The sequence below is a fragment of the Octopus bimaculoides genome, chromosome 21 (genome assembly GCF_046866305.1).
Source record: "Octopus bimaculoides isolate indiv1 chromosome 21, ASM4686630v1, whole genome shotgun sequence".
Classification (NCBI taxonomy): Eukaryota; Metazoa; Mollusca; class Cephalopoda; order Octopoda; family Octopodidae; genus Octopus; species Octopus bimaculoides.
The window spans coordinates 34,036,104-34,051,411 of record NC_142948.1 but is presented as its reverse complement, the minus strand read 5'-3'; the positions used below and the strand labels follow the sequence as shown (position 1 = coordinate 34,051,411).

Here is a 15,308-nt window from a genome sequence, read left to right as displayed (position 1 = left end):
AAAGACTTTCTCTATTCTCGAGCGTTAAACTAATACATCCATTTGTTGTTTACACCACCTGTCTTCATCTGTTGTTGTTTTTTGTAAATTCTCCCATATATATATATATATATATATATATATATATATATATATATATATATATATATATATATATATATATATATATATATATATATATATACATACAAATACAAACAAACATATGCATATATACATAATACCTTTTCTCTCTTTTCAGGTGACGGGATTGGTCATTTCTAAAGCACTGCTCAAAGAAAAAGGTGGAAGTCAAATTTAAAAGTTCAAATCAAACAGATATAAGCAAAAAAGAAAGTTAAACCAGAAAAGAAAAAGTGAATCTCATCAAACAGATCAAGTGGGATGTATTTAACTCTTTGATGCTTGATGCCCGTAACTTGACTCATTGGTTCAAAGGAAGATGTCATTTGCAACCATAACTTTGCTATTTTCTTTACTTGTATGTACCATTCAGTTGAGTAATACTGCAGAAGAGAAACCCTCTTATTGGTACCCACATGACTATCCAAACCCTCGAAAAGAACAGGCAAGATGTGGACGAGAACTGACGAAACCGTCTTGGCTTTGTGATCCTGATAAGCTTTTAACGGAAAAAGAAGGTAAGCATCAGAGATTTTTGTTTGTGATTTTCCCAAGGAAAGAGAGGAAGGAGTTCTCATGACCTTTGCAAGGCATCCTAGAGATTAGTGACATTAATTCGGCAGGGACCCAACTTGAAATTCTGAGGGTGACGTGTGCAAGAATAATTGTGCGGTGAGGTAACAGGGTTCCGGAGCGAATGCTCACAATGGAGTGAGCTCCATTGAAGACACTCAAAGCTCAGGTGATGTTATGCAAAGTCATGTGCAGTGTTTGCAAATTTTAACTGAAAGAGCAGCCCAGTTGACTAATCATGTATTCCTTATAAAGTAGGATAAATATTGACATTGTAGAATACCCATGCAATCAGCGTTTGAAAGCTTATATTCTGTCCTCTGAAATGATTCTAATTATAGCTCTGGAAATGTCTCCCATATATTAATAACATGGAAATTTTCCAAAGGATTCATTCCCCGTTCAGAACATATAGTTAAACGAAAGAACAGTGTCTAAATCCGCTTAGCTGAAAACCCATTTAAAAACTGATTATTCCGGTATATAACCCCTTTCAAACACTGTCACACAAAAACACCACATCACTCTCGAAGTACATTTGTCTAAAGAAAACCAGAGGTAAGTCTTATGGCATTGTATCGTTTAAAGCGGTCAAATAATATTTCAGAGAAATACCAAATCATAACTTACACGACCTACAATGCACAGTAAAACAAACCTAATGTGGACTTCCAGACACATCATGAAATATTTACTATCTCTTTTCGGTGGAAGCAAATACAACACGAGTAATACCCCACGTCACGTGATACACCATCATCTTGTCTTTTGTCCCGACAGCTACAACAAACATCCGCTAAAGATCTCTAGCTTCAAATTCATGGATGCTAAAGCAAAACCATGACATGAAAGTAGCTACAATCACTAACCTATATATACACACATATTAATTGCTGGTGTGGAACTGATATTTCGTTATTCAACTGTAACGTACAACCAAACATACTGCTAACACAGGTAGCTCATAGTATTGGCTTATAAAGCTTTTAATATACATGGGAATATAAGGCGGCGAGCTGGCCGAGTGAAATGCTTAGCGGTATTTCGTCAAATTCCACCGAGGTCGACTTTGCCTTTCATCCTTTCAGGGTCGATAAATTAAGTACCAGTTGCGTACTGGAGTCGATCTAATCACTGCCCACCCCCACCCCAAATGTTTCGAGCCTTGTGCCTGGAGTAGAAAAGAATACACTTGGTAATGTTATATTTCGTTCTTCCTGGATCGAATTTCTCATTACTCTTGACATTTCTACTGTGGTTGTTGTTGTTGTTATAGCTGTTGTTACTCTTCCTGCTACTACCGCTATCATTTACATCTAGAGTGAGTGGGGACGTGTGACGGCGAAAGACAATTTCGCGTTCTACATCTCCTCCCACTTCCCTCTCTTGACAAAGACGACGCGCCATATTAAATTTTGCAAATTTTGAAAGGAAAATTAATTTTCTTTTCGAGTGATTTTTGCCTCGCAGGGCAAAAAGAAAAAATTAGCACTGTTAATCAGACCAATATGATCTAGATTAACTTAGTCACAAATTATAACAATAAAATGTAACAATAACAATCTTTTTAGAGGTAAACAGGGCACACACTTACGGAGCTCTGAAATACACGTCCATCTCTGGCAACAATAATGATAATAATAATCCTTTCTACTATAGGCACAAGGCCTGAAATTTGGGGGAAGAGGACAGTCGATTATATCGACCCCAGTGCGCAACTGGTACTTAATTTATCGACCCCGAAAAGATGAAAGGCAAATTTGAACTCAGAACGTTAATAATAATAAATCAGAGCACATACTGCAAAATAGTTTTCTCAGTATTTTAACTATTCTGTCAATTCACCTGATTTTAGACAATCGATAAAATAGTGGATTGTACGAAACCTTGGTCCGGGCTCGGCAATTCTGATTACTTCTTATATGACAAACGCTTATCTGATTCTACACACCGCAAGTTTTACGAGTGAGTGTAACTAGTCGTTCTAAATCATATACGTGTGTATGTACGAATGTGTGTATGTAATTGTGTATATGTGTGCGTGCACGTGATGTGGTGCGTATGTATATATTTGTGTGTATGCATCTATGCATATATGTTTAATGTATATAATATATGTGTGTGTGTGTGTGTGTGTGTGTGTGTGTGCGTGTGTATACTCGTAAATACATACACATACATGACTATATTGTTATACAAATACATATATATATATATATATATATATATATATATATATAAACACACATACATACCTGCATACATACATATATGTCTGTGTATATATATATACATGGGCATACACACAGATACACACACACGTACGTACACACACACACACACAGATACACACACACACATATAAGCTTTTATGGATATTATATTAGGAAGGATTGCTTTATAGTTGGTGCTACTTCATCTGCTGGCTAATATAATTAACAATGCAATGTAGTGGAAGCTATACTCTTGTATAATTTGACCCTGCAGGGATCATTTATCACACATACACTTACGCATACACAAATTTAAGCAAATACGTACACACACTTACACACACACACACACATACATACATACACACACACTTACACACACTTACACTCACGTATACACACATCACATCTGCACGGCTCATTCGTAATCCTGCCGCGTGATTGGCTATAAATAAGATAGTGAATCATTATATCAGGATCCAGAAAGATTGTCTAAGAAATCGCCTGCTGCTTACAATGACAATTTCATTTCATTCTTCCAACTTCTTGGTATCAATTTAATTAATTTATCGCGCAAATTCATTACGTGCGTACGTACGTACGTACGTACGAAGGGGCCTATGTACATTCATACACGTATACGTATATATACACATACTTACGTACACAAACGTGCATACGTAACATGTGCACATGCTTACGTACATACGTGCACACACGTGCATACATATACACATAGATACGTACATATGTTCACATACGTGCATACATACGTTTATATATCTATACATGCATACATAGATACATATATACAAAGGTACATGAACATGCACACATACATACATGCATACATACATAAGTACATCCATAGATGTATTTATATATACATGTATGTGTGTGTGTAAGTGTGCGCGTGTGTATCTGTGTATGAATGTCTGCCTATATACATATAGATGTATATATACGTGTGAGTGTATGTACATATATATACACACACACACATACACACACACACACACATATATGCATGTGTGTAGAGGTATATGCATGCAGCCATACATCCCTACATCACATAGCTGTATATACACACAATCATATATGATATATATGTAATATATATATATATGCACATACCCAAACATACATACATACATATACATATATATATATATATATATATATATATATATATATGTATATATGTATATGTGTGTGTGTGTGTGTGTGTGTATGCATAGGTGCTCGCATATCGATACACACATACACAAGGACACACAAACACAGATACACACAAACACACACACACATATACATGTACGCTAGATACACGTGTTTGTATACACACATATATCGATGTAATTTGTGGATTCTCCTCCAATCACAGCAATGAGCATTCAGTTGTTTAATTAATTGAGTTTCGATTCCTGAAACTGACGTATAAGTGGCTGAGTATTTCACAGCAGACACATGTGATTTTAACACAGTTGTGAGGCTGACAGGGTATGACATGATGTGACACAATGTTGAATCTTTGAATTGCAGGTGCAGAGAGAGTGGGGGAGCAGAAAGAAAGGAAGGAATGAAGGAAGGAAGGAAGAATGAAAAAACAAGAAGCAAACAAACAAAAAATCATAGCACTGTTAGTTTATCAAAGCTTACCTCGGCTGAGTTTGAACCCATGGCACATACAGCACACAGTTGCAGAAGGGATACGCCATGGCATTCGATCTTACGCTCTGACGATTCGGTCCCGTTGGACACAGTTCACATTTATCACACACATAGACACGAGCACACATGCAAGCAAATTTGTGTGTGTGTGTGTGTGTGTGTGTGTGTGTGTGTATGTGTGTGTGTGTGTGTGTGTGTGAAAGCACGATGAAAGCAAAACATGTAGCATCTGGTTAGTCACAGAGTGAAGGATATACGAAATCGCATGGAATGATTTTCCTAAAACATCACTACAGTAATCCCTCACCATATCGCGGATCACCTATCGCGGATCACCTATCGCGGTTTATTATTTAAGCTTACGTCGATTCCTCCGTGATGTTGTTTTGCATTTATGATAAAATAAATATATACAAATTCTAAAAATAATTAAAAATATATATATACAGTACAGTACTGTTTCTACTTCGCGGATTTTCACTTATCGCGGGGAACGTTTTGGAACGTAACACCTGCGATAGTCGAGAGATTACGGTATTATCACTAAGGCGAACGTGCTGGCTGAACCGTTAGCACGTTGGACAAAATGCTTAGCGGTATTTCTACCGACTCATTACGCTCTGAGTTCAAATACTGCCGAGGTCGGTTTTGCCTTTCATCCTTTCAGGGTCGATGAAATAAGTACCAGTTGAAAACTGGGATCGATGTAATCAACTTACCCCCTCCTCGAAATTCGCCGTCGTCTGCCAAAATTTAAAACCAATATTAGGAAGGAATAAATGTCTAGAAAGCAGGAACGCTTTATCGTTCGTGAATAAGTCAATGTTGGTCACTATTTCTTGTTAATATCACTTAGACTCACTATGGAGAGTCTGCGTGTGGACGAGAGTGCACTAAATGCTATCTTCAAGAAGACGCTTTGTTATACTTTTCTTATAAAAATTTTATCAAGTGAACAAAAGCGACAAAGTTTAGGAGGATTGGTTTCAAAGCATCGTATGGAATTAGAAAATACAAGGAGTGGTCATCAACATATAAATAAGTTGAACAGCAGTAAGACTTTTTTCAATGTTCTCAGAATATAATTATAACAGAGCTGAGTGCTTTGAAGAAGTCGGATCTCAGAATTGTGAAGAAATGCAGATTAGATAAAAACATTTAAATGCAGCTAAAAAAAAAAAGATAAAGTATAGGTGTGTTGTGTAGCTAAGACTTTAGGATCATGATAATAAGATCGTGGTCTCGATTCTTGACCGAGCGGTGCGTCTTGTCCCTCAGAGGAAGGCACCTCATTTCTCGCTGCTTCAGAAATACTCAGTTGAAAATGAATACCATTTTAAATTTGAGAGGGATGGGCGTCCTTTCCAGGAGGTGTTGGGAAAAGTAGGATACTCCGAGTTTCCCCGATAGCTTCGACTTGATAATACAAAAGCCACAAAAGAAGCTATTCCGAAAAAAGAAAAAAAGAAACAGTCTGTCTTGATTGAAACGCCAGGGTCATTCGAAGACATTAGCGGGCCACAGTGAGTGAAAGATACTTTCAACTATCAAAGCATCAATACGTTAGTTAGCAATATATATATTAATGAAAAGTAAATGTAAATAATTTAATAATGTATATGTTATCCCTTGAAGAAAATTGTCCAGGTCTCTAATTTGTTTTGGGATAATGCTAAATAGAGCAGGGCCTGTTGAAGAATAGAAAATTCTGTTGCAGTGAATTAATGTGTTTTCGGTTTGAATTATATAGGAGGTGTATGGCACGAGGTCCTAGCCTTCGATAAATACATATGCAGTGACAACCTAAAATTTACGTTGTCTGGCGTGGCTATATAGAATTGGGATATAAGATTCAAATTACTTCTCACGATTGTTGTCTTCGTGATTAATTAAAATCTGTTGCAAAAACTAACTGTATTCTGTATCTTAATGACGACACGATCGATGATATTAGTATAGTAGCATACGCAATCTGTAGATTGGTTGCAAATTGAAGGTGAGATAAAGATAGCAGTAAAGTAAAGTGAGTCTTTGTTGTTCATTTGAGTCTGGGAATACAGCCAGGAAATTTAGGGAAGAAGTTTTCCACTAAGTCCCTTATGTGCCTGTACCTGAAGTGCCGTCAAAACAGTGTGATTCAAGTAATTGTTCCATTGTTATTGCTGTATTTCCAAATAAATTGCCATAACGAGAAACAGTAACCGAAAATAAATCGTTTTATTCAGCAAAAACGCTCGACTTCAGTATACGAAGGACAAAGAGTAAACGTCCGTATTAACTGCAAATGGCTGGCAGCCAGTTTTTAATTAAGATATACCATAATGCATCTGCAATAGAAAAAGCAATTCGTATTGCACGCAAATGCATACACACACACACATAGACACCGATAGAATAACTACTAGGCTTACAAAGAATAAATCCTGCGGTCGATTTGCTCGACTAAAGGTGGTGCTCCAACATGGCCACAGTCAAATGACTGAAACAAGTAAAAGAGCAATACACACATCCATACAGACATACAAACAAATATGCATACATACATACATACATACATACATGATTTATTTCTTTGTTTCCTGGTAGAAGATGCAAAAGTGCACTCCGTACATACTGGATGCTCTACAATGCTTGATGTATGCATGTGGGTATCGAATAATATTTTAAGGCAATGCTTAAAGAATTAAAGCGAACGTGAGCTTAAGAACAACGAGATCGTGGGTGGGGGTGTGGCTACAAAGAGAATCCTTTGTACGCATTCGAAGACATTCTTGAAGATGTGTTCGTGTATGCGAGTGCGTGTCAGTGCGTGTGAGGAATATACGATGAGGAGAAAGACTTTAAGACTGCCGATTTAGTCTGAATGACGTCCAATACTTTTGATTAGAGGAAATGGAATGAAAACTGTGCTGTTCCTTGTGCTACATTTGAGTGTAATATGGTAATAGTGTGTACTTGCGATTCCATGCAGTTTTTTTTTGTTTCTTTCTATTTATATGTATGATACATACATACATACACAGACACACATATACACACACAAACATTTAAATGTATGCAAGTATATACATACATACATACATACATACATACATACATATATATATGTCTATCTATATACATACACACCCACGCATACATATATATAAATGTTTAGATAGATAGGTAGATAGATAGATAGATAGACAGATAGATAGATAGATAGATAGGGATATATGAGACGTATATGTGTATTGGGTGTAATCATACAAGATGTGCACATCTAGTCAGACACGCGCACAAAAGCAACCACACAGATACATACACTCACACACACCACACACACACACACGCACAAACACAAACGCAAACACACACGCATAAACACACATACACAGACATACACTCACACACATGTGTATGTACGTGTACATGTGCGGGCGTGCGTGTGTTGTAAGTTAAAGTAATGGAAAAGAATGTATATATAACTTATTAATTAGGTACAAATCCTTAGGCAAGTAGATTTAAGTGCCTTGCCCTGGAACATAAGCCAAATACACTCAACTCTCCTTATGTACTGACGCCTCATGATCATGGCGAATTATACACACGCACACACACACACACACACACACACACACACACACACACACACAAATACATATATATATATATATATATATATATATATATTTACATATATACGCACACACATCCATATATTTACATATATACATTAATACATACACAAATATGTGTATATGCATATTTATATGTATAACTATATGTATGTTTGTGCGTATGCATATATATATACGTATGATATATATTACATTTATATATATACATATATGTATGTGTATATACATATATATATAATTTATATTTACACACATATATAATATATGTATATATATATATATATATATATATATATATATATATATATATATATATATATGTATGTATGTATAAATATATATATATGTATATACATATATATGTATTATATATGTGTGTGTGTATACATATATATATATATATATATATATATATATATATATGCGTGTGTATGAGTCTGTGTTTGTATTGCCTGTAGTTGTCTATATATCTATATATACGTGTGCGCGTGTTTGTGTATGCATGCACGTACTTATGCATGTACTTGTAAGCATGTGTATAAAATTACAATGACCGAGTGTTTACGATGTTGTTGTAGCTTCCTGAATTTAGATTACATATTCTAGTCAGAATATTGCAATACCCTTCAACAAGACACTTAACTTTATCTCCATGTTGATACTTAGATGAAGTTTTGATCCTAAAAATAACCAGCTGAGTTGAAGGCTCCCAAAATGTATTGTTTCTTCAATGGATTACCCTGTGTGCTATTTACTTAATCACTTACTTCCATCATTGGGTGAACAACTATTTTTGTTCATGATCACAAATTCTAAGCAGTGACAGAGAGGAAAATAAACCTGATGCCAGTTAAAATAACTTCGAGTAATATTTGATCCCGTAAAGGTTTTTCACTGTTGTTTGTCATGGAGACGTAATCACATTGAAGACAAAAAGGTGCAAAACCATTGTGATCAATTCAGTGCGTCTTCTATTGAACTGGTGTATGCATACATTTCGAAGTAGTTACCTTCTCGTCGAATATGTAGCTTGTGTGTTTATTTGGCAAAAAAATGATGATCCCGAAATACTACAATATTTCTTTCAACACACGGTTTCACATCATGAATCTTGCAACACAAGTTCATAACCGGTTTTTTTTATATACATTTCCTAAAATATTTAATTATAAAAGTATAATAGGATTTTTTAAGCATCAAGTGGCTGTGAGAAAAAGAGAAATCAAAGGAATCTATCTATTGGTAAGGAAAACGATTGAGAACCAATGGCCCTTAACCTGAATAGCAGCGTCTCCGTGGGGACATTATTAGTTCGCAAGGGGTGGCATATTGTAAGGTGGCAGTATACAGAAATTTGGATGTTTTAAGAGGTTGTACTTTTTCTTACAGAGAAAATATCATGTACAATAATTATATTTTAAACACGCGTTCAAAAAAAGAAATCTTTTCCGGGATAAAACTACGAAAAGTGCAGTATCATCAACGAGAAGAAACATGACTGACGATGGATTAAGGCCTAACGTAATTTTGTTATGTAAATTCTCACCGGTTTCTTCAATAATTTCTGTGCGGATTTAACATAGGGACGATAATTCATGCAAACATGTAAAAACGTGGCACATGTTGGATGTGCTAATATCAGAAAATATCGATAATAAAATCACCGCTCAAAATTAGCTTCCGTTTGGTTAAAATAATGTCTTTTTATTTTTTATGTTTTTCTTGCAAAACATTCAGTACAAGGGGACATTGATTAAAAAAAGGGGGGGGGGCAAGAACCACTGTTCTTCACTTGGAACAATCGAATACAATTCCATTATATCCCTAATGATCATGATATGAAAGCAACATGTGTTTCTCACTGCTCCCCCAACAGAATGTTAGCCATTTCAGTCTCGTCTCTTGGTATCAAACCAATAACTATAACAATGACAGAAAAAAAAAAAGAAAAAAACTCGAAGTCAACTCCTAACTCCAGAATACAAACTCTGTGTTTGTGTTGATTCTCTTTTATACATTGCTTGTGTAATTATAGTTCATGATGCCTGACTCTCTCTTGTGTCTCATTTTGATCTGTTATTACAGGAGTTGACAGGAAATGCTGCTAATCTCTCACAGCTAACACATTTCCTAACAATCATTGAAATCTAATCCTTTGATTACGATTATTTTTTTCTCTCAATAATCAAGAACATGATAACAATTAAAAAAATGTTTTACAAACGAAGCTCTTGGAATAAATTTAACCTTGACTAATAAATGTGCATTCGCAACTAATTATCTGATACTTCTTGGTCACGCATTTTGTAATGGAGAAATTTGTGATATCTAATATCATTTATTTTATATTATATTGCAAATGGTGAGAACTGGCGTTGTTGGTTACATTTTTCCAACGGTAAAGACCAGTCATTGCTTGACTGCAGTTTTGACAGCACGAATGACGAGGGAGAATTTCTTACTCGATTCAGAACAAATATCACAAGGGGCTTTGTTCCCAAAGAACCGCCTTCCCGGGTTCATTTGCTGATGTGCATTGTTGGAAGATGCGCGCGCGCACGCAAGCACACACGTACGGGCTTCTTTCAGTTTCCGTCTACCAATTCCACTCACAAGGCTTTGTTCAGCCCGAGGTTATAATAGAAAACACTCGCCAAGGATACCGCGCAGTGGTACTGAACCCGGAACTATGTAGTTGGGAACACGGCGGATTTCTTTCAGTTTCCATTGATCAAATTCACTTACAGGGGACTTTGGTCGGGCCGTGGCTATAGTTGAAGACACTTGCCCAAAGTGCCACGCAATGGAACTGAACCTAGGAACAAATAGTTGGGAAGCAAGCTTCTTAATCACACAGCCACGCCTACGGAGAAAAGAAAATGGCAGATAGATGGTATATAACATTATCTAAATGTTTTTGTGATATAATTTGCAGACACATATCATTAAATGGGACTGACGGTTTAAGTTATATATTAAGGGTTTCGTAATAAGAAATAATACTTAAAAATGAATAATTAGCATAATAATATAGCAATAAAACTACGCTATCCAAATAATCCAGATTGTCATCTTGGAAGAAAAATAATTCAACGTATCGAATGTAAATAGCATTGAAAGAATGTTATCAGTAAATGTGACATTTGTGTAAATTGGAAAGCATTTTTTTTTAAATACGCAGACGATTAAATTCATTCATTAACTGCAGCTTTTACCCATTTCTCTCTCTCTCTCTCTCTCTCTCTCTATATATATATATATATATATATATATATATATATATATATATATATATATCTCACTGTCTATCTATCTATCTATCTCTTTCCATTTAAATGTCTATATATGTGGAAGCAAAGAAAGAGCGAGATGGCTAGATAGATAGATAAACTGGTAGATAAGTAAGGTAGGTAGGTAGGTAGGTAGGTAGGTAGGTAGGTAGGTAGGTAGGTAGGTGGATGGATGGGTAGATAGGTAGGTAAGTAGGCTCATATATATATATACACACGAATCCACCTTTATATACGCAGATTATGTATAACAGCAGCTTTGTCTCAGATGCAGGACATGTACACCGTGTGTGTCTTAACTGAGCTTTGTACAACATCAGTAGTTGTCGGAAGCTGAATTATTTTCTTGTTTTGTGATGCAGTCTTTACTATGTTTGTCATGTGTGATTTTTAACAGAGATCCCCAGTGAGACTTAGCATTTATAGTAACCTTAAGGAGTCTGTGTGTTCATCCTTTGGGTTGTTTAAATTGATAAGTCTCTATTTTTTTTCAATTTCTATATAGAGCGTTAAAGGCCTATTTTGTTCCTCTTTTCTTGCATTCAGAAAAATGAAAAGTATTTGTAGTAGGGGCTGTTAGAAGTTCCCTAAGTCATTCCTATGTTGTATTTTCAATGATGACTATTTCTATTATAAATTGAGTTTACTTGATAATTACTATCTCACAATTAATATCTGATTAAGGAGATATAAAACTCTTTATTTTTTTTAAGTACAAGCATTAGCAACGATAGCTGACCTTTATTGTGTTCCGATTGAATAATTTATTATATATATATTTTTTTTACGTGGAAGTGTGTCAGTGTAGTTAAAATGTTGCTGAATGGTTTTTGAAAACTAGAAAGAAAGATGGGTTAAAGTATACGTGCCTTTGAAACTAATCACTTGAACCTCGACTGTTTACAGAAGTTTCTATTTTACATAAAAATCAAAGTCAAGCAATAGTAATGATGTTCATCCATTGTATTATAATAAATATACTCACTCTATTTGAATGTATAGAGTACTACCATTTTTATTTTCTAAAAGCACAAATTGTTATAATGTTTATGGAGAACAGATTTTCTGACAAATATATTGTATTGGGAACGACACATCAATCAACAAAAGCTATTGAAGCGTTGACTGACAGGGAAACATTAATGGACATAGGAACATGACTGTTACAAATATTAAGAATTAACGAGGGAATATAAAAAAAAACCTTAGTACAAAAGAGAATCTTGAACACAGTCGTGTCTTTAGTAGGTGTGTATGCATATATATATATACACACACACACAGTCATATATATTTATAGAGAGAGAGGGGGAGGGAGAGATAGATAGATAGATAGATAGATACATACATACATACATACATATATGCATATATGTATACGAATATACGTACATATACACGGCATATATATATGTATATATATATATATATATATATATATATATATATATATATACACATACATACATACACATTCACACACACACATCACATATATTCATACCCATATAAATGTGCGTGTATGTTTAGTATATATGTATATATGTATAAACACAATAAGAATGTGCGTGGGTGTTCGAATCCTTCTGTGCCCTTATGGATATGTGTATCCTTGTGTGTGCGTGTGTGTGTGTGTGTCTGTGTGTGTGTGTGTGTGTGTGTGTGTGTGTGTGTGTGTGTGTGTGTGTGTGTGTGTGTGTGTGTGTGTGTGTATGTGTGTGTGCGTGCGTGCGCGCATCAATAGCTGAGTACGAATAGTTAATTGCATGCAAGAGCGCAGATTTTTGTTGATTGATAAGGATTGAAGGTTCAAAAAGATTAATGTTGATTGAATATGCTTTGGGAAGAGTAAATATAGTATTAAGCACTCGTCTGAATTACAAACATAAAGACATGGGGCTTTATCATGTCAGCGATATATCTTTATGAAAGACACATTTCCCCAGCTAATGAGTCTCTGGTCAGATACAATATCAAATTGAGTGACACTGCTGACATTGTCATGGATAAGGGTCAAAGAGGGCAATGGATTGGGATTAGGAGCCAGTGTTGAATGTGCATCTCTTATGGTATAGGGCTAATCATTATAGTAGTAGTAGCAGCAGCAGCGGCGGCGGCGGTGACTGTAGTGGTGGTAGTGGTGGCGGCGGCGACGGTTGTAGTGATGGTGTTAGTAATAATAGCAGTGGTGGTGATGGTGGTGATGGTGATGATGATCGTGATGATGATGATGATGATGATGATGATGATGATGATGATGATGATGATGATGATGATGAAGATGATGATGATGATGATGGTGGTGATGGTGGTGGTGGTGGTGGTGGTGGTGATGGTGGTGGTGGTGCTGCTGCTGCTTCTGATGATGGTGTGATGGTGTTGGTAGTGGTGATGGTGGTGAAAGTGGTGGTGGTGGTGGTAGTAGTAGTAGTAGTAGTAGTAGTAGCTGTTGTTGTTGTTGTTGTTGTTGTTGTTGTTGTTGTTGTAACGTGAATGTTGCAGTGGTTCATTTTCCAAGATCAATCTTCTTTACAAGAGTAGAACTTAAAAGCTAAATTTGACACACGCATATATTTTGTTTTCTATTACATAATCCTGCTAAAGTATTCACAACAACACTGGAGGGCCCTGAATACAAGGTTATGTAGATAAACAGTTCATGACAAGAGACCGTCTGAATTTCCTGGTTGGGTAAAAAGAAAATGAGTTCAAAGCAAATGAGCGATCTGAATTGAAGGCTCTGTAGCTAATGCGTTCACAATAATTGAGGTTCTGGTAGAGAGAATTATGTTGTTAAGGTATTCGTAGCAACAGACTGTCTAAAATAGAAGGTTGTGTACATTAAAAGTTCACCGAAATAGAGGGACCTGCATGGCGGGATCTGAATTGAGAGCTATGTAGATGATGTGTTTTTCAATAACTGAGGTTCTGGAATAGAGAATTATGTCGCTAAAGTCCTCACAGCAACAGAATGTCTAAAATAGATTACGTATATTAAAATTTCACAGGAATAGAGGGATTTGAATTGGGGTTAACGTAGTTAATGTATTCATAATCATTGAGGATCATGAATAGAGTGTTATGTAGCTAAGATGTTCACAGAAGCAGAAGAACCTGAATTAAAAGTTATGTACATAAAGTGTTCACAGCACGAGAGGATATGGAATAGAGCAGAGATTATCAGATTATCAACCAGTTTTTTCCTATGGACTCCTTTGCTCCGTATATATACATATGTATATATATATATATATATATATATATATATATATATATATATATATATATATATATATATATGTAGCCATGATAGATCGTTGACCTAACACCATTCAATTTTTTTCTCCGTGTTTTTCTCCTTATCTCCGTATTCTCTCTGTTGAAGAGCGTAGCTCGAAACGTTAAAGACTTTCCGTATTCCCGAGCGTCATACTAATACATCTTTTTGTTGTTTACACCACCTGTCCTCGTCTGTTGTTGTTTTTTTTTCGTACATTCTCCCATATATATATATATATATATATATATATATATACACACACACACACACATGCTTCTTTCAGTTTCCAACTACGAAATCCCGAGGCTATAGTAAAAGACACTTGCCCAAGGTGCCGCACAGTGGTGCTGAACCCGGAACAATGTGATTGGGAATGCAAACCAAGCTGTGTGGTAACAGTTGCCAAATTTCCTTTAAATTACAACCCACTGTCTTAAAATCGAGAAGGCGTTTTGGATAACGCAGTGCCAAATATTAATTACACCTAAAAAAAAAGATGTGGGGAAAACCGGGGATCGTTGTGATTGGAATGCCTTTG

At 35.6% G+C, this 15,308-nt stretch overlaps 1 protein-coding gene across 1 annotated transcript in view; it reads left to right on the top strand.

Moving 5' to 3' along the window:
* The window catches only part of LOC106871943 (uncharacterized), a 156,642-nt gene that overhangs the window by 88,378 nt on the left and 52,956 nt on the right, over positions 1–15,308 (top strand). Inside the window, exon 2 of the mRNA XM_014918716.3 lies at positions 242–641. Within this exon, the coding sequence (XP_014774202.1) occupies positions 443–641 (199 nt within the window). The 5' untranslated portion in view covers positions 242–442. The remainder of the gene's footprint in view (positions 1–241; positions 642–15,308) is intronic.